General features: G+C 44.6%; 1 protein-coding gene across 1 annotated transcript in view; it reads right to left on the bottom strand.

Moving 5' to 3' along the window:
- The window catches only part of ARHGAP31 (Rho GTPase activating protein 31), a 58,449-nt gene that overhangs the window by 14,578 nt on the left and 22,966 nt on the right, over nt 1–20,905 (bottom strand). The window contains exons 2-5 of the mRNA XM_074149030.1: nt 7,578–7,680; nt 6,935–7,079; nt 2,151–2,233; nt 1,405–1,512 (exon numbers count right to left, since the gene is read on the bottom strand). Coding sequence (XP_074005131.1) covers nt 1,405–1,512; nt 2,151–2,233; nt 6,935–7,079; nt 7,578–7,680 — 439 coding nt within the window. The remainder of the gene's footprint in view (nt 1–1,404; nt 1,513–2,150; nt 2,234–6,934; nt 7,080–7,577; nt 7,681–20,905) is intronic.

Below are 20,905 nucleotides of genomic sequence, written 5' to 3'. Positions count from 1 at the left end.
CTTTTAGCTATTTCAAAGTTGGGCTTTGAAATTCAGGAGACAATTCAGGAGCCTTCAAACACTGCTTCCTGATCCCTACTCAATGCTTCAGTCATCTCCCAGCGAAATCCCTTAGAACCCTGCTCAGGTCTTCCCCATGCCAATTTTTTCGATGCTTTTCTGTGTGCCCCAGTAGTCTCTTCTCTGCCCCCCCGCACTCCCACATTCTCACTCTTGCTCTCAGCAAAGAAACATTCCTTATCTTGACATGCCAAAGTGTTGCTGAAGAAATTATCTCTGGGCAATGGATCCTTTGTAAAGTTAATGACTGGTGTGTTAGATAATAGCTTGGGGCATTGCCAAGAGGATAACCCTGCAAGGAGGGTGCAGTTGCATTGCTTGCTCCTTTCTTACCCTCCCTGGGGCTTGCACTTACAAAAGATTGCAAAAGGAAACAGACTTCAGTTTTTTTGACAAGGACAGATGCTACAATGAAAATGTGTCAGTAGTAAAGGTCCACTTTATGATATACAATAGAGTCAACATTTGATTCATTTTCAGAACCTGCTCTGCCTGTTTTGTGATTTAAAAGGGTGAAATAACTCTTTAGAGAATACTTTTCAGGCCTGTAGCTCTCTAGCCAATGTCTCTCCCTCCTGTCCTCTGCCAGCCTACCTCCCAGCTCTGCCAGCACCTCTCTCCTGCCCAGTGCAGTCCTGGACTCTCCCTGCATAGTTCATTCCTCTCGATATATGGGTGTGGGATAGACACAGAAGGGAATTTCAACAAGACAAAATATTTTTTTCCCCAGATACTATTTTTTCTTGTTCTGCTTAGCTTTACAACATATCAGCCAAACCTCTGCCTGCATCTTATCCAGCCCACTTCCCAGCAGAGTGCCAGGCATAGCAAACATGACAAACTAGCTGGTGGCCTTGAGATCTGACACTAGATGCCATCTTAAGCCCACAAAGCTCATCTCACTTATGTTCAAGCAGATCTGGGCACAGGCTTGTCGTATTATTGCCCTGTTGCCCTCCCTTCCAAGCCATGCTGTCTCTCATTGCCCCACTGCTGTAGTACTGGCACTGTCAGAAGTGTCATTTCCGTTCCACAGTGATGAGCTAACTCCTCATTTTTAAATCGATGTACTCAACTTGCAAATAACAGCTTTTTTTTTTTTTAATAAGAAACACACCAAACCACAAGCTTCCTTGGATGCTGGCCATACGATCTCAGATTATTCAACCTGGCAGAATTTTTTGTCCTTTTAAAAGTTGTTTGTTCTGCAATACTGCTCCCTTTAGCTGTTCTGCTTTTCCCTGTCTTTGCATTTCCCTCAAGGGATGGGTCTCCAGGCTCAGGTGCTGACACTCCCCTTGGAGCTCAGCATGGTGCTCTGGATGAGAAGACTCTCTACTGTACCTGAGGAGATTGGGGGCCCACACCAAGGCCAGGTTTCTGGTGTGCATGTTGGTCATGTTGCTGAAGGAGGCCAAGTGAGTCAGGTGCTTGATCAGGTATTCCAGTGTTCTGTAGTGGTTTCATATGAAGAGAGAAAAAAGTGTCAAGTGACCGATGCCCACCCACTGGGACAGCAAGGTTCAGACCCAGTTCTGAACTCAGAGTTGTCTCCTGCTCAAGGAAGGCAGTGTCTGCAATGGCACAACAGGCCCCATAGAATGGAGGAATTACAGCACCAGCACTTCCAGGGGATGGAAGTGAACATCTGAACAACTGTTCTCTGGGGTGGCCAAGGATGGGGCATGGACCAAACAATCTTTAGCGTGTGTAATGGGTGCAAAGAAGATGGCAGATGGATGGGTGAGGGAGTGGGGTGCTGCAAAGTCTGAGGGCTTAGCTCTTGCTCAAGGATCTCCGGCAGATCATCTTCTCCTTACCACAATCAGGACACTGGCCAAGGGTGCCAGAGGAATTGTACCCAGGGAGGGAGGATGACAGACTGCAGCAAGGAGAGCTTGTTCAATCACTAACAACAGTTTGTTCAATGATATTTAAATGCCAGACAAATTGTTGTCAGATTTGGAAACGGTGAGTCAGCTTTTGGGAACTGACTTCTGGAAATTAACTCCAGTGCTGTTTCAGGCAATATTCCCTGATGGTGAGTGTCACCATGCTGTTCCTCAGCACCTCAGTGGACACGTTCTCACCTGTAATGTGATGGTGGGAGCTCCTGGATGACATTTTGAATTCGTGCCAACTGCTCGTCCTCGGGGAAGCGTGATACTGCTTCCTGTGGAGATATAAGGAAACAGTCTGCCCTGGCAATGGACTCAGGGGAAAAGGAAGACAGATAAGGATGGTCACATGAGACAGCCTGTCTCAGAGGGAATGCTCTCTTGTTACCTTACAGAGCTATTGGTAGAAGAAGTCGCTTTGTGTCCCCAGTGCAGCAGAGATTTGCTGAGCTGTTATTTCATGTCTTGGTACATCCGACCCACAGGTTGGGACAAGGGTGGTCGATGTTTTGAGGGGAGGGGCATTTAAGGACTGAGACCTTTATTTAAGAGTTATGTTTATGTTCTTGTTTGTTTGTTTTTCCCTTTTTTAACTTGGGCAGTGATGGGAGGAATAGGAAGAGTGGGAAAGAGAGAAGTGAAAATAATGGAAAAAATGAAAAATACTAACTCTCCCCCCCCCCCCAAAAAAAGAAGTGTTAAAAATAAAGCAGGTCTTTCAAGCCCTGTGTTATGAAAGCAGCTTGGATATACATGTTCCATATTCTTCAAAATAAGCAATATTTTGGCTGTCGTATAATGACAGCTATAGGGATTGTTTTTTCATCTTTTATGATGGGAGAAATCTTAGAAAAATCACTGTCCAGGTAGATTAATAAATTCTTATACTCAGGGTTAGAAAACATTAGACAGAATCAAGGGTATACATCTTGGTCTTGAGCAAGTCTGTATGGTCCAAGAGCTTAGAGAGCCATGATAAGCTTTTGTCTGCATTCCTAGAAGTTTACTGCATTGGTATTCATCTGTTCAGCTATTCCTTTTCAATATTTGTGCTGGGGGAGGACAAACCACCAGCCAGTTCAAACAATGCATGACTGTCTGGGAACCTCCTGCCTACCCTGCTGCCACTGGAGTTTGGATCAAGTTCAAAGAAAGATGATGGAACCCACGCTGCCGGCAGAAGCTTTGCCTACAGACAGACGTCAGCACTGCTAGGAAAGGAAAGGAAGGAAATAACCCGTCCCAAACCACCCATCGCTTAAACATGAACCTGAAATTACCAGCCACAACTAGAGGAGCATCTTGTTGTAGCAGTCACTACAACATCCACACTGCTGGTGCTGCCATCTCTGTTCTGGTCACTGTCCTTTTCCAAGCAGACCACTTCTCACGTACAACCACCATCAAACCAAACATTGCCAGTTTCAAGGCCAGAGATGAATATGAGTCATGTTTTATTCCCTAACACTGGGAATTGAGATCTATGCCCTCTGGTTTGAACTTCTCATTGGTGTGATAGCAAAGAAAAACAAGTGATCTCACTAGTTTGGTGCACATGAGATGCAGATGCATTTGGTTTTGCCCAAATTAAAGGTAGGTTAAATCCTTCTTGTACTTTTTACCCATAACTACAGCTCCTTTTTTTTTTTTTTTTAAATAAAGAAACCTACTACCATCAGCCTAGAAATCCTATGTATGAAAACTCTTGTGACATTCATACAAGGTTTCCAGTTGAATGGCCTTGTCCAAAGATGGAGATGGAGAGAAATATAAACTTTAACTAGTCCAACTGAAACATTAGAATTCAACTACATTGTACATGGTATTTTCTCTCTCAGTGCTGATTTTCATTCCTATATTTAACTTCCAGATCTCAAAGACCTCATGCTTAGACAGCAAGTGAATACTAGCTTCTCTGAGGTCCTGACCCGTTCAAACCTCTAAGCCACATTTCTGGCCCAAAAGTGTTGTGCCTTTGAAATCTGAGGCCCTCTTCAAAACTCAGGAATACAGCAGCAGAATACATAATTCAAGGAAGAACCAATAACTTCATTTATTACATGTCTGTTAGGTGAATTTTTGTCATTTAAGATTTTTTTTACTCCACTGGTGATTCTGGGAGTGCACAATTCATAATCCCTAGTTAAAAAGTGGAATAGAGACTGGAGAGAGAAGGTAGACTTGACCATCTGCAGCCGATTTGCTGTGAGGGAGCACTTGGTCCCTCTATGCTCAGGCTAGAAAAAGCCAAGCAGAGTCAACTTCCCCATCCTGTGAAACAAGCATCCATCACTAGAATACAAGATGGCAACCTGGAGAGCATGAGAGGGCATTGTTTTGCAAAAGCTGATAGCCAGTGAGGTCATGACTGGGATGTTGCATCCATGAACTTGACATAGCGATGACCAAAAGGCCAACCTCTCCCTAGCCATTAGGAATTTTACTTTTCTTAACCACAAATGTCTGAATCACTCTGCTGACTCAAAGTGGAGCCTATCCTGTCTCAGAGACAGCTCTGACTGAGTCAGGCGGGGATTAGCATGCATCCTTCACTCCTACCATGGCTCTTCTGCTGAGGCACAGCTGCCACCGGTCCCAGTCCAGACAACCCACACATACACACGCTTCTAGCAGCTTTTCTGCTCCTTGGGGAATTGTTCTTTTTTCTTTCTTTCCTCCTGGTATCTCACTGTGCTTCCTGTCAGCTGGGTTACCCATTATAAATCCCTACTGAGTAGACTTAACGCGAGTAATGGATTTTGTGGCTGAGTGGACAAACTAAAAAGCCGGAGATTAAAAAAAAATCCCTTTTAGGTCAATCCAAAATGATAACATTTTGGGAATCTGGCACAAGATTTTAAAAAACAATTGTTTGTGATTGACCAAAACATCACACTCAACTGTAAGTGAAAATTCAGGGCTGTTTAACCCTTTTCTGAAAGACGTTTTATTTAAGAGTTAGATGTGTTGATTTAATGTTGAAACATTTCCTTTAGAAAGTATTTGTAAAAGAAACATTTAGACAGTTACAGAAATGTTTTCCCTTTTGCTTTTGAATGAAACTGTTTATCAAATGTATCTACCGAAAATCTGCAAGTCATCATCCCAAAATTGCACTTTTCAGCAAACATTCTTTCCTAAAAAAAGCTTCCATCTAAATCTTCGTGTTTCCTTTAGAGCATTTTTCTTTCATAAATCAGTAGTGATAGCCAGAAAGACACCAGCCAAATAGCTTCAACAAGAATGAGACTCATCAGTTACTTTGAATGGTTGAATAATACCCTGTATTTTCAAGATCCTATTCATCCTGACTGTCTCTAGTCTAGAGATCCTATCCTATATCCTCAGGATCCCTATATCCTGAGGACACAGGTCAATTTTTCAAATGTGCTCAGAATTTTGGCTGAAGATTTGACTATACATCACCTTGAAACACAGACCAATCTTACTTAAAATTTGGCATCGAAACAGCAAGACACCTAACACTACCACATATCTGTCAGGCAGCACAGCGAGCCAATTCCCACCCCGTGTTCCCCAGACCAGTTGTAGTCTCTTAACAGCTACCTGACTTCTTATAGCAGGTTGCTGCTTGGCTGGTCCAGTCTGGCTTTGCCCCACAGTAAGCCCCCTTGCACAGATGTGCCTGCCTCTTCACATAGCAGGCAACAGGAAGATTTGGAGAATGTCATCTTCTTGTCTGGACCCTGCGGATCTCCCTCAGTGCCTCCTGTGCCATAGTAGCACCACTTGGAAGTGCTTGATTCAGGATAGAGGCAATGAGGACAGCAACACCTGAAGAGAAGGTTGCTTGCTACTTCCCATTTCGTTTGGACATGATTTTGCAAAACTTCTTCTCTGCAACATCTGACATGTTTGGCGATGTCTGTCCCCTCCACCTCTCAGCAAATGGGAAAGAGTAGGATAACAGAAATTCTTAAAAAAGGACAGATGTTTCTAACACTGAGAAAACAATCTTTCCCATCCCCCCACCCAAGTAATTTTAAGAGGTCGGTGAATTCTTTTAGCTGAAAATTCACACCTCTGGCACATCAGATTTCAGCCTAAATGACTGGATTTAAATTTGTCGGTGTCACAAACAACTGAAAGTGGATTTAGAGTGGTAAGAAGCAGGCAACCTTAACAACAAGCATAGCTTACTGTGCCAACTTTTAATAAAATATTATCTGTCATCAAAATTAGCCAACTCTCTTAAAAATTCAGGCTTTGTGGTCTTATTTTTCTGCTCCCCTGCAGTCTGTTCCTAGGCTCCAACTGTATCCATGTATAATCTATGGATGTTTTGCAGAATCGAGTTACCACGCTTTGAATAATATTCTCTTTAAACAAGGTTAGAGATTTCTGCTTGGCCAGCTGCCACTTTCCTCTGCCATTTGTATTTATGACATGATCATGATGGATCAGATATGCCATAGCTGGCATAGCCTGCGTCATCATTTGCACTCTGACAAACTGTGTGAAACACGCTACAGAAGCAGAAAAGTTGGTGCTTTACACAGGGGCTGAACAATCAGTTTGTGCAGGTGTCAGGGACTGTCGAAGGGACAGGGAGGAGGAAACTGCACCCTTGTGATTATGATCACAACCCCTGGGTAACCCAGAAGACTCAGCAACAGACAGTAATGAGGAAAAGAAAGAGAATTAGTAATTCTGGGAGGAGGTGCACTGCAGGGAGAAAGAATAACAGCGGGGAAGAAATTCAGTAAAAGAATGAGCAAGATGAAGGGGAGGAAACAGCAGAGAAGTTGAGAGAAACAAATATGAAATGGGGGAAAGAAACAAGGACAGGGTAAGAGAGCCAGCGCAAGACAGGAAGGGAAGAACGCTGAGAAGTGTTTATACAGATAGATGCACCAGAAGCCAAGACATTGGAGTGAATCCCAAACAGCTGTCATGGAGGAACCTGCAGCACATCCACAGTGCTGGAGAGGAACGAGAACAGCAAAGGGTCTCACCGTGAATTTCTTGTAGAGCTCATAAGTGAGGAGAGGGTTGGGCAGTTCCCTGAAGTACAGCTTGCAGAGTGACCCCACGCAGTGGATGTCCTGGAGGTAAACTTCCCTTGTCAAATCCGGGCATTGGTCAGAAACAAACTCTTGTCTGAAACAATATGGAAACATAACAATGTAGGCAAATAAAGAGATGTAGCGTCTCAGTACTCCACCCTAAGTACTCTTTTACAGCTAAAAGAAAAAAACAAACTGGAAAGCAAAGATGTATCTGCAGCCTGGCCCAGACTGTCTCCTGGGATCAGGCCACGAGGTTTCAACTAGTCTCTGGTTTCCCTAACACAGTCCCATGAGTGGACCCCAAACTGATATAAAGATATTGCTTTGTCTTGAGAGAGAACAACTCAGCATTTGTGCTGAGACCCTCCAGGCCTTTCCCATTATATAGATGCAGAGGGAGATAATTTTTTTCTTTGTCATGGACTAATCCCTGAATGTTGTATTTCCCTGTTACCAGCTTCAGAGACAGTTTATCTTCTGCATCAATGTAGAGCTCTGTTGGCCCAAGTCTGTGCCTGAGGAACTAAAAGCAAAAAGATACCAAGCGATGTGACCGAATCCCTCTGGCACTCAGACAGATTGCCCTTACCTCAGCTTTTGTATGTTAGATGTCACTCCTGAGAGGCGGTAGATCCCGTCCACAATGCCATGAGTCTCAATGAACTCTGCACAGCTCTTCAGCACGTAGGGAACTAAGAGAGAAAAGTAAGGCAAGATGCCTAATGAATACACACCGAGAACTTGCACAAGTCACCACAGAGGAGCCAGTTTCATGAAACAAAAGCAGAGACTCTGCAGATGCAGGGAAGGGTACAGCAATGGGAGCACACAGGGCAAATCAAAAATAAACCCCACAAAGTGGCTGTAGACAATTTACAAAGTGAGGATATGCTATGGTTTTGCCATGCCACGCTCATTGACATATGACAATGACAGACCCTGAAGTCATAGAAACATTGTGGGAAGAAAGGTATGGTTTTTCTCTCTCCCTTTTTCTTTTCTTTCCAGAAAAAGAAGCAATTTCATTCTAATTGAAAGCATGAGGTAAGGCATGAGGTCCTGGGAACCTCCCCCCTCCCCAAGACAGAGCTCCAGCCTCTCTGAATTGTGCCAAAAGGTCTGATTGGCTTGGATAACAATCAGAGGAGCATTTGCACTTCCATATAAGCCTACATACCCACAGTTTAGTGCTCATAAACTCCCTCAGAGGGGGTATAAAGTTCAAATATTGACTAGATCTGCACACTGACAAAATCTGACATTGGCTTCAAAAGAACTCCATCAACATAACCAGCCAAAGACCCAAGCAGCCTTAAAGCTGAGAGGAGGTTGAGGCACAACATTTACATCCAGACCTGGACCCAAAGCATATGTTTATTTTTTCCCCTTTATATAGGTATAGGAAACCCTCATCCTCTTGGTCAGACCAAGCCTCCCTGTCCTCAGTACTATAACAACCCTAGCTGTAACAATAACAGTAAGAGAGTCCTTCCTTATTAGGTGCTAGAAACTACTGTGTATTTAACGCAATGCTCCACACAGCCATAAGCACAAAAGTCAGTAAATGCAGAAGTTAAAGTTCCCCTCTGTAATGCTGACTCTGCTGCACTGCGCATTCAGAAAGCTGTATGGAAGAAACCAGGCTAAGCCATATATTTGACTGGAAAGCCAGGCATAGCAACGACTGCATCTTCATGACACCACAGAGATAATGTCTCTGGCTGGACCTTCCCGGAGTTCTTCTGCTCAAAGTTCAGGACCATAATGACATATTAACATGTGTTTTGTCAGGCAGCATCCAAAGACAGCACTCCAACGACAACCTGAACAAAAACCAGCTGGTACATTATTGTATCTCTCACCTGTGCCACTAAGGCCAGAGCCTGCTCATGGGTGGACTCGCCCTTGCCGAGCAGCCCAGGGCACAGACTCTGGTGAGGAAGGCTCTCAAGCTGCTGTCTTCCTCAGTGACACACTATTACTGTTGGTCAGGGAAGTGCTACTCTTCTGCTTCCCGACCTTCAACAAGGGAGGTAAAGAGGTCCTTCTTGTGTGTCTCGTCTCGTCTCGTCTCGTCTCTTCTCTTCTCTTCTCTTCTCTTCTCTTCTCTTCTCTTCTCTTCTCTTCTCTTCTCTTCTCTTCTCTTCTCTTCTCGCTAACCCAAATGCAGGAATACACCAAGTGTATTACTTGGAATTATAAATGATCCAAACAGACTAATTCTCCTCAGTTAATGGAGCCTCTCCAAAACAACAGGGAAAATTTGACTTTTTAGTTTTTTCAGCAGGGACTAATAATGCAGGCACATTAGTCATGCTGTGTCAAATTTAAAGCTGATTTTTAAGACCCTCAAGTTGTTGGGCTAAGATGAACAGCTCAGCTTCTGGCAGGAGCCCTAGCCTACTACAACAACAGTGTTCATGGGAAGCCATGAAATCACCAAGGAAACAGGTGAAGTCTACAGAGTCAAAGCCTCGTTCACAGCAGTCACAGAGCTATAGGATTCTCTCCTCAAGGACTTTTGAGGAGAAGGCACATCAGTGCCTTCTGGAAGGAACATGGGAAACATTCCTTTCAGTGCCTACAGCACCAACTTCCTAAGAAGACTAGATGATGTGGAAGAAGACAGAGCAAAAGAAAAGCATGAAATTTCCTTAAAACCCTGCCAAGAAAAGCCCAAGTGATGCATCAAGAAAGAGGACCTTCCTATCTCTGAGTAAGACCTGATTATCTGTAACTGCAGTAGGGAACTCAGATCATATGATGATGAGCATGCTAGACGTGACAAAAAGGAAAGGGAAATTACTGCAGGCCTCTTCTTCATTTCTGGCTGGTCAGGCTGTACCATCTTTGTGGCAGGAGCTATGCATACATGGCCTATTAAGATTTCCTTGTTGGTAGGAGTCTCTGGGAATAAATCTAATGTAAATGGCAAAAATGAAAGCTAGACAGATCCATGCTCACTTCAGATCCATTTGGGTGGAAAAGTGGGTGAACCACTCCATGCCACCTGAAAAAAGATTTAGTTGAACAGAAAACCTATTTGATCAGGAAAGCCATGTGACAAGGCTTGTTTAAAAATTAAATAACCTTCCATATAGACAAACTTCATATGATAGTGTCTAGCTGCCACACAAATGGGGTCTGTGCCCACAGTGCCCTTTTTTAGATACTTTTTAAAACCTCAATGTTAATAACCATACCAACTAAAATGCATATACTGATGTTTGTTGTGACTAATTTGACCTCTTGAAAGTAAGACCTATTAAATCACACTACTTTTTTTTGCTGACTTTTAAGTTTCCTTGGGATAAATTAGGTCAAGAGGCCTCAGGCAGGTAAGCAAACATCTTACACGCAAACCAGAGAAGCCTGGATCCATCTGTTGAGGACTGGTAAGCAAAAAAAGGGGCCTGAGGGGAATAATCTGTAGCAAATGTATAAAATTCAACCCATTTCTGAAAGAGAGCGAAGACTCCACATTAGAGACAGCCTATAGACTGCAGATAGACAATATAGACTGAGCAGTCTTCCCTGCTTTTCCAGCCCTGGACTTCTCACATATCTCTACCAGTGTCCTTCACTCATCATGTACATTATTTTCTGTTGTACCAGGTCTTTGGCTCTTATGAAGAGAAACAGCCAGTTATGCCAAAATGTGTGGCAGTTTTGTGATTCAAAAGAAAAATCCCACACAGGACACATTTCACTTGCAACCAAAAATTACAGACTTTGACCTCAGATCCCTGGAGGTGAAGGGACTGCATCAGCTTCCTGCAAAGCAAGCCCCTAAATGCAGCGCTTGTATGAAACTGGAGCACAATAAATGTTTTCTTTGAGTAGAACCTACAGCTCTGAAATTCCTGAGCAGCTCTGATCTCCTACAAAGCTGAATCTTTCGGGCACTTGGGGGAGGTGAGGTTAGAGCGGCAGTGAGCAGCTCCCTCCTGCTTCCAGACATCTCTGAAGTGGTTTGATTATTTCGGACGTGGCTCCCCGATGAACCAAAACAAAGGCCCTGAATGCGGGGAGGTATGGACTGTAGCATGTGTTTTACAACAGGACTCTATCAGCGTTACAGGGTACACATAAATCGCAGAGCTGGTTCTCTCCCGAAGGAAGATTGGACATGGACAGGGATTTGTAGCAGGGGTGTGCATGTGCGTGCAGGCACAGAAAGGGGTGGGGGGTTGGGGGTGTCCAATCTTGACACTTCTATAATTAAAACTGTGCTGGAGGCTTAGAAATTGGAAGAGGCAGCTGGTGTCACACAGACCCTGCTTGTTCTGCCAGACAGCCAAACTGTCCTCGTTTAAAACTACAATAGAAACCAGATGGAGGAGGAGAAGAGAGCATGGAGCAAAGCATCAGTCAGAAGGGAAATTGAGTTATAAACATACTGCACACAAAAGACAATACTTCTCTTCCCCTAGACAAAAATAAACCAGAAGGGCAGTCACAGTAACTCATTCCACTCTCACTGGATATCACCTCCGAGCTCAGAGTACACAGACATTCGTCTTCACCAGGGTCTTTTCCATGACCACAGCTTGTGCCACCTCCCTTACACGTGTGCGTGGCTCCTGATAGGTCAGGTACTGCTCTTCCTTCCCCTCCCCTCCTGATCCCACCAGCTTCCAGTGCCAGGGATGTGCATGGCTGGGAAAGGGCATCTCTGCCTTCTCCTGTCCCTTCCCAGCCATGGTGCTACCACCCACCAACCCTCCCCACCAGCGAGCAAGGTCCTCACTCTTTGCCTGCCTGACAAAGGCTTCATCTCGCACAAGGCTGAGTATTTTGGATCAAAACCAGAGAGACCTTTTAGCATGCACCTAATTAAATCACCAAGCAGTCCTAGCAGGAGGGAACACTAGAAGGAGAGGGAGTCACCCCATCAAACAACCGATAGGAGGATGGCCTTCTCGTCACCCACCAAAGCCTGCAAAGAGCAAGAAAGAACCTGGTCCAGCAGGAGGTGCAAGCAATGCCCTGTGCTCTTCACTGCTGCCTTCCAGAAGAAACTTTTAGTCTCCATGGGCTCCAGAAGGACCCTAGGGAGGAGGTTGCTAAGTCAGCCATCCAAGCCAGTTAATGCAAATACTGTCCAGTAAGATTGTGCTTAAAGCTAATCCGGACTGGGTCCTGTATTCAAGGTACACTGGACTGAACTGGACTGAGCAGCAGCAGGCTTAATTTTTGTCTTTATCCTTCTGTTGTTCTCTAAAAGGGCTCCTTGCAAGGACGAAAATTAGTGACAGAGCTACTCAGGTCCTTCTTAGTGGCTGGTTTATACCACATGGAGGAGGTTTTTCTAATTTCTCTAATTTTTTTTTATTTTAGTTCAAGTAACAGGAGGATAAATGGAGACCTTTCATTACACCTGAAACATCAACTTTTTGATGTTTGACTTGCAGGAAATAGTTTGAAGGTGTTTTTTTTATTTCTTTCAAAAATTAATCCTGTGCTATAAAAAAAGTTGTGAGCATTTTTATTTCACCATTTTGGTTTTCTTAGATATTAGTGTTTTTTAAATTGTATTCCGTTGCCCTCAACAGTAATGCATGCTTCCTATCATGCTATGTCAATAGCATGACAATAAAAGTCGAAACAGTCTCTTGTTTCAATTTAAATTACTAAATTAGGAAATATTTCCTCCTAAAAAATAAGTGATTCAGTCTGTACTAAGCAAGAGCTGCTATTTTGTACAAACAAAAATAACAAAACAGTACACATTTTAGAACATACTAATATATTAACTTGGCCTCCTAATCACAGGAAAGGAACAGCATTGTATAAATGGCAACATACTTGAAAGTCAGTATCTCTGATGTGACATTTTTCTGCATTTCCTGATGCTTCCTGCTTTAAATCATGAGCTTTAATGCTGATTAAGTAGATTTCTCTTTTTTCTTTTTTTTTTTTTCTGCTGATCTCGTCTGATTTTTACTAGGCATAAGGTTGGCTGAGAAACAGATTCCAGAGGAGATCAAAGTATGCTCTCCTCCCTGCAACTCGCCCAAGCCCCGGTCCAGCACAGCAGCTGGATTCCAATTTGCTTCCCAATGCATAGCCCTAACCTGTGGCAGCTAAGAATAAATCCTTTCCCTTCCACTGTCTCCTTCTCAGTGGTGGCCAGGGATGGAAGGGACCATAGCATCTGAAATTGCTGCACAGGATCTCGCCTGCTCAGAGATTAAGTGTGTTGGCAGAGCTGGGGATGAAGAGGGTTTGCCCTGCCTGGATGTAACTGCTACAAGGGCAAATAGAGGGCTTCAGTCTCCAGGATGTCTATGCATATTTTTCACCAGCACTAAATTCATTTTACAGAAGAAGAAAAAATAAACTGTTTCACCATGAAATTCCAGTGTTTAGTTTGGCTGTTAGCACAACCCCCCTATGCACACACACACCTGTGTTTGAATAGTGTGAGATACCTAAACAACATCAAACAAGCTTAAAAACAAATGACCTTGTTAGAATCCTCCTCGCCTCTTCCCCCTTAACTGCCATAAACACGGTTAAAAAAGTCAAATAGCTGGCGCTGAGGTGATCCCGTCTGCGTGGACAGCACAACTGAATCACCATATAAGTCACACTTCATATTTTTTTTCCCTCTACTTCTGTGGGAAACCTCTCTTCAATGTCACGAAGGTTAGCTCAACAGTGCCGTTCCCTGCGATGAAAACACCATCCTTAACGCATTTGTGATTCTGGTGGGCAAAGATGTAAGAGAAACGGATCTCAAATCTGTCAGATGCTGCGAGCCATCACCCTCCATGGCCTGAGCAGGAAGTGTAAACCCCTAGCACTGTTTGGGACCTGACACGCTGATTTCAAGCAAATGCATTTCAACACAGCCTGCAGGCCCAGTGTAGGTTTGAATGAAGTTAACGGTACCATTGTCAAGGGTTTTTTTTTTCCCATTGCTATTACATCCAGCTTACATCTCACATATCTAAATAAGATGGGTAGGAACACCTGATTTTCCAGAGCAGATGTGACAACTGTGATGTTCCAGGCAGAAATGAAAGAGCCGGCGGCAGACCTGGCCAGCTCATCGACAGCACACATCAAAGAAAGCCTCAGAGAAAGCACTGCACAAGCAGACGTTGAATGCTGACTCTCAACCCCAGTGGTCACCGTGCCCCTCTGAAACGTGACTTGTACCTTGATATAGCTGGCAGATTCTGTCATGCAGGCATTTTTGAAAAGAAGTTGTACTAAACACTAGAACAGTTTTGTTAGGGAAACATCCTGCTGTGGGTTTCCTGCAAAAAAAGACCAGATAACTGAACAGGATATCTCCACTCCTAACTTTTATGACTCTGTGGTACAGCCACCTCAGAAAACAGTAGCTTATGTTCTGCAGGGCAGGACAATAAACTGTGCGTGGCCTCAGCTAGCCATTTGAATCCTAACAATTCTAATCCACAGTAGATTAGGGTGGATATTGTACAGCGTTTTGTTCACCACAGCATGGGCAATTGGGGTAATTAATGCTGGATGTAGGTGCAATGGCACAATTTATGCTGTCTCAGAAAAGGGACATGGGTGTAAGTATAGAAAAGATCAGAATAGATTTGAAACTGCATTTAATGAACTGACCTCCATCTTGGTGAATGCCTAGATACTATGTGGATAAGAAGGCTGTGAGGCAGGGATTCTGCTGTTAACCTTGTTTCTGACAACATGGGCTAAAACCACTACCAAATCCAAAGGCAGCGTCAGAGGCTGATGGAGCCCAGGTGTGAGTGGGGCAGCTCAAGGGAGCTGGGAGAAGCAGTCTGCAATGGAAGAGAGCAGGTAAGTGTTGAGCACTGGGATGGACGCCCAGTGGTGTAGGCTCCATTTGAAGTCTCTTCAGAGCCCAGTGTCTTTCACCCAGATCAGGAAACGAGCTTACGGACTGCAGGTGTCATACTGTATCATGTTTTCCTTCCTTTCTCCACTCTCTTCTTAAGCATGGGCACCAATGTATGTCATGCTAACCTACTTAACTGTTGACAACAAAGCAAGGAGAATATATGGACTTCATAAGTTTTTTCCTCCTCTCAAGAGCTTTTGATCTATATGTTTTCATCTACAAGGGCTTCAGAAGCAAGTTAGAAAACAAACAGTGCACAGTCTCCATCTTCTACCTGAGCCTTCTAGCCGATATAGGCTTTCTCAGCTTCTTACAGTCCCAAAATTGCTCTAGAGGTGACTTTAACCTGTTACACTCATTTCTGGACTGTAAAAAGTGTCGAAACCCACTTCTCCCTTGACACACAGGAACTCTGACATGGGATTCTTAGGATCCCAGAATCTGGAGTAAGGCAATTCAAGGGGATCAGTGCATATTCCCTCCCTGGCTCTCAGTGTTAGCTTGTTCCTTACTACTTTTCAACTCAGACTTTAGTGTGCCAGGCCATAGGGATTCCAGATTTCTCTTTATAAGGAAGCCTTTTGGAGCTGTTGGAAAGAAATTCTGGGTGCTTAATTCTTGATGTGCATCTGAAAAATACCGGTGACCAGTTAAACAGTTTTAAAGTCCTTTTTACTGTGCCTTTCACAAGCACCACCTCCATACACTGAAATCTATAGCAATCTCTATAGAACATAAAATTTGTCTGTAGTTTCTGTGCTGCTCTGTCATGCTATCTCACTGTTAAACAGATCCTTAGTCCACTTTCGTGGTGATAGCATGCTGGTGACAAAGCAACTAATTCCCCAGTAGAAGCTTTTGGGAGGCTTCAGGAAAAATGATGTTGCTGTTATCCTGCTAGCGAAGAGACAAAGCAAAGTGATGAGCTGGGCAGTTGTCTCATGAACTGTGGTGCTGCAGCAGGGTGAGCTTTTCTGCAGTTCTTTCTGTGGTTCTTTCCCAGGAAATTATTGTTGTCCCATTGAATGTGCAAGGGTGGGCTGGAGGTCTGTCAGCACTCATGGTTCTCCTTCTATGCTTGCTCCACAAGTCATTTACAAGCACATATGACAGCCATTCCCAAGCTTTAAGCACACACCCAACTGCAGAATGGCAGTGCCAACGAGCTCAGGAGTGTGAAAGGGACAGTGGGGGGCCAATCACCCCACTGAGAGCCCAGGTTAACGTTTGGTAGCAAGGTATGAAGTAACTGAGAAGCTGGTCCTGGACCAAGCTCCCACATGGGTGAAAAAATGCATGGCTGAATCTCATAGCACATATTTGTATTTTTTCTCTTCTTTTTGTTTTGCCCTCTGTCACACTGATGGACTGATGCAGTCTGACACTAGATTATGCAGCAATGTTCTTTCACTCAGGCCTCTCAATGATCTTGCCTCTAGGGCTCTCCTAGTGAAGAGTGGATACAGCAATTTCCAGAGGTTATTCCAAATGGGCCGTTTTACAGATAGTCAACAACTTAGGGCAAAGAGCACGGAAAATTGCTGAGGATCATTATATATCACAGACAGACAGATGAGGACCCTAAATACAAACCCGTAAAGGCTGCAAATGAGAAGTGAAAGGCAAATGAAAACAGACTTGAGAAAAAGTAAATAAGGCTTTATGATGTCAATCTGATTGAAAACAAACATGCGAAGGCACTAGCAATAATCAGTCATTATAGTTTGAAGCCAAGCAGCACAAAATCCATTCCATCTTTGCTCATTTGCTGAGCATATATTTAGACTGATTGTTTTCATTGCAAGGCTGTCTGGGCCTGAACCAAAGAACCGCACTCATACAAAAAATCCCATTGAATTCGGCAGCATTTTCCACAAGAGAAAAAAAAAAATCTGCTTGTTCTACTCTCTCTTACCTCTTACCGTGGCATGCAAATGCTAGTAAATGAGGTGTAGAAATGACAGAAGCATTTTCACCAGCTTTACAGGAGCATAAAATGATGGTGTGAGGTTCAACACAGAGCGGAGAATTAAGACTGCTGCTGGCAGTGGAAGGTCACCCAGAAATGCTCCTCCCATCACTGCTCAGAGGAGGCTGAAAACAAGTCAGTCTTTATTTGAAGAGTATTAAGCTGTGGGTGACTTGGATTGCTGATGTTTGTCTGGTGAAATGGGGTGCTGTTCTACCCATCCTAAGTAATGCCCAGGGGATATGATTGCCACAGCCTGTGGGCTCAGTTTCTGTGTCCGAGCAGCATGGAGAAAATTCTGCTAGAAGCAGGACCTGGTCAGACACACATACTTTTAAACACAAATAAATGTATATCTATGTATATATCAACATATATATGTGTGTGCATACATACACAAATATGCACGTATTTTTACATATACAATTATATTCATTTATGTGTGTATATGTATGTGAGAGGCTTCATGTACATTAGCAGGAAATTCTTCTGAGAGAAGTAGCTTTTTTTTTTTGTAATAAGATGTTAATACCACCTAAAAGTGATATTTAGAGAGTCAAAAACTGCAAAAGTCCTGCTAGGCTGATGTCATAGGTCTTGGGGTTACACCACTACATGCTGGTGCTCTTGCTTGTTGAAGCTTGCTCAGCCAGTGAGAGAATAAGCCATCGCCACAGACATTTCCCATGCTCTCCTGTCCCAGGCGAAGTGCATTTAGCTAGAACATTGCCCTACATGTTGCTACTGTGCTGAAGGCCTTCTGGGTGAAGTACTTTGAGCAAAGGAAAGCTGTTGGTTTGAGGGTGGATTCCTCAAGCATGCATGGATTTCTACGTCAGCAAGTCCAGAACCAGGCTCAGTAGATTGGTTTCTCTCGGTAGCTTAGTTTAAAAGGGTGCCCCATGGGATATGGGTCATTTTGGCTACAACCAAATCATCTCCAGGGGCCGTAATCTTTTAAAGTGTACCTTACAGCCTTGATCGCAGGGATCATATTTTCCTTTCCATACACCAGCGAGGGTAAAGAGCTCTAAAAGAAGCTGCTGAGCAGCCTGGCTCCAACATCTGGATGTGGTGCTGCCCCTTCAGGGCTTCTTTCAGAAACAGCAGGGAATACAGCACTGCTCCATCTGCCAGCCTTGTGGCAGATCAGCATTTCACATATGTTGCAAGAGGGCAGCTCGCTCACTCTCCAAAGCCTGTGAGAATCATCAAGGACAGCAGAGGAGGCAGAACAGCTTTTGCAGATGGTGTCACACAGCCTCCCAGCCTTCTAGAGGCTGATGTTGGGCTGGGATTGTTTAGAAGAAAATATTTCCTGCCATACTGTTTGTGTCTACCTCTACCCCAGGATGTCGGCACATCACTGCTGAGATGCACCCAGAGCCTATGGCGGGGTTTTTCCAAGGCTGACTTGCAAGGACTGCACCTCTGCAACTGCCTGGCAGAGGGGTAAGGGTATCAGAAACAGAAACTAGTTCTATCACAAGGTCAGTGATGAAAGGAGGCACGGTATGGCTTTTAGGGGCCCTAATAAAAGGGGAAAAGAAACAAAGCTGAATAAAATATTACAGCATAATGCCATCTTCATATTGCCCAAACGGGCTTCTATCTCTTCCCTAGTAGGGACAAGCCAGGAGGGGTATCGGTCCACATGCTACTCTTCTGCCCCCAGCAGAAGCAGTTGTCCCCATGACTTTTCTACCATGCAGAAAATCCCTCTGGTTCCACATGGGATTCAAGCCTCTCACTCTCTTCATCTCTCCATAAATATGCATGTCAGGGGTTATCAAGCTGAGGGTCATTCTCAGTGCTAACAATGGGGAAAAAAAAAGCAATATCCAGCTGTTACTAAAGTAGTTAATCTAGTCACTTTGCAATTTTACTCCTCAGTTTCCAAGCCCCCCAACGGATTCCTGATACATTCCATACTTTGCTCTTTATTTTGTTTTCCATTTGGCAAAGGACAGGCTCTGAACCAGTGTGAAGAAAAACAACCTTTTTTTTTTCCCCCTATATATATGGTTTTTTTCACGGTGCTATCTCTGCTGCAAGTCAGGCCAGGTAGTGCTTATCATTTCCTCTGCACTGCAAACACCAGCGTGCATGCGTTTCCTGCCGGCGAGTCCTAAATCGCAAGCTGACATTGTTTTCAAGGCCCCCCTCACTTGGAGGCAGGAGCAGCTCTGCCGCACAGTGCTTCCTGTTGATGTCAGGCCTCTCTTCCTTCCAAAGTAAATGGGCTTCCTGCCTGCATCTGTGTCCTTTTCCATGAGGACTAGCAGGAGCCATTTTCCTACACAGCAGCCGGGGAAAAAAAAAAAAAATAAAGGTAGTGGAGAACAGGGATATAATGGGGAGGAGCAGGGGTGGATGGGTTTTTTTCCTAGCAGTGTTGAAGAACATCTGGGGCCCCTCTCAATGAGGAGGAGAGAGAAGAGATAAGAGGTCAAAACAATCAAGCTACCTCTCAGGGATGCTGGTATTTGCAAGTACCAGAGAAATCACTTATTAGAAGAGAACATCAGAGACTAATTACAGCTGCTGATTTCCCACTGCTAAGGAATGTAAGCTTACAAAAGAAAAGCTACAGCCACGGCCCCCGTGCTCCAGCGGCACTGTCATAAGCTGTGGGAGATGCCAAGACCTTTACACTAGACCACTGCCTTCATTTTTATTCTTTCAGATGGAGGAATCTCTACCACTGCCAGCACTGTTTCATCAACAGTGGAGAAACTGGATGATGATTGCAGAACACGGCTTAGGCCAAGTTGAAGCACTTCAGCTCCACAGATTGCCCTTGCATGAGCCATTGCCCCAGCAGAGAAGGGAAAACCTAAGCAGACACCATTTCGGACCTCCCCTGGTCCATGGCATTCAAGGTTTGCATTTGTCCCATTAGAGGAGCTAGTGGGCTTGTCCCAGCTCCCACTGGGAGGTCATCAGTTTGCGGCACAGTGTAAGAAACAGCCCCGGGAATGTGTGATTACAGGCTCCGTTGTGGTGGGGACACACAACAGGGCAGAGCTCGAGGGGCACAGCCAGCCGTGACAGCGACGTTGCCTGCCTTCCGACACGTTTCAGCCACAGGGCTCCCACGGCCTCCCGCATAGGGTGAGGAGCTGCCTTGCGTTAGGATGTATTCCCCTGCAAGGTTTCCCATGACAGGGGAAAGAGAGCCTCCCAGCATTTTCTACATCACATCTAAAACCATGGACAAACAGATGGAGTGGGGAGGGCATTTACTATGGGATCCCTAGCAATAACCAGAACAGGATCTGTCCCTTAGAGTCTCAACTACTGCTCCTAGTGGTCTTCTGGGATGAGTTTAATGTACATTTCAATAAAATATATTGTGATAATGTGATTTTCTTCTTCTTTTCCTATCTGTTGCCTGGTCACCTTCCTGTGTCACTGTAGGAACTAAGCAAAGGGTTACGCTTCCAATTTCTGGCCATAAATTGCCACAGAGGCTGACAAAATTACTCCAGCTTTATGCAACTGGAGCCAGCAGCAGATGTGGCCCCAAGTCTGGCAGAGCCGGTGGAGTTGCAAGAGAGAAAACTGGGGCTGAGTTTTCCTCACAAGAAGAAATTCTTACTCAAGGTGCAATTGCAAAATCTTGATGGCTGGTGCGGGTGTAAGATGCAAAGGAAAAAAGTCCACCTATGTTCTGACAGCAGAAGTTGGCCAGGGCCACTGAAATTGGCGGTGCTGACGTTTAGGCAAGCTTTCCCAGCCACCGAAGATGTGCCCCGCACAGCTCAACTCAGCTGCTGCCCACACACGAGAGCAGGGTGGGGGACTGGGGGAGACTTCCCCCTGCTTTTCAGGAAGCTCCAGCCTACACAGTGCCAGTGGCTTTTCTGGAAGGTGCCCATCAGCTGGCAGTGCCTTGCAGGATGGGACCCCATTTCCAAAGCTGCTCTCAGGGCAAAATCGTTCTTTGGCGAAGGAGCGTCCAAGAGGAACAGGCTCCACCGAGCTCACATTTTCCCATCACACTCTCCCTCTCTTTTAGTACAGCTTGCTATTCGTGAATGAATTACCTCAATCCCTCTTAAGCAATGTACTGACCAGGAAA

This window comes from Numenius arquata, chromosome 1 (genome assembly GCF_964106895.1).
Source record: "Numenius arquata chromosome 1, bNumArq3.hap1.1, whole genome shotgun sequence".
NCBI lineage: Eukaryota > Metazoa > Chordata > Aves > Charadriiformes > Scolopacidae > Numenius > Numenius arquata.
This window is presented reverse-complemented; position numbering and strand designations above follow the sequence as displayed.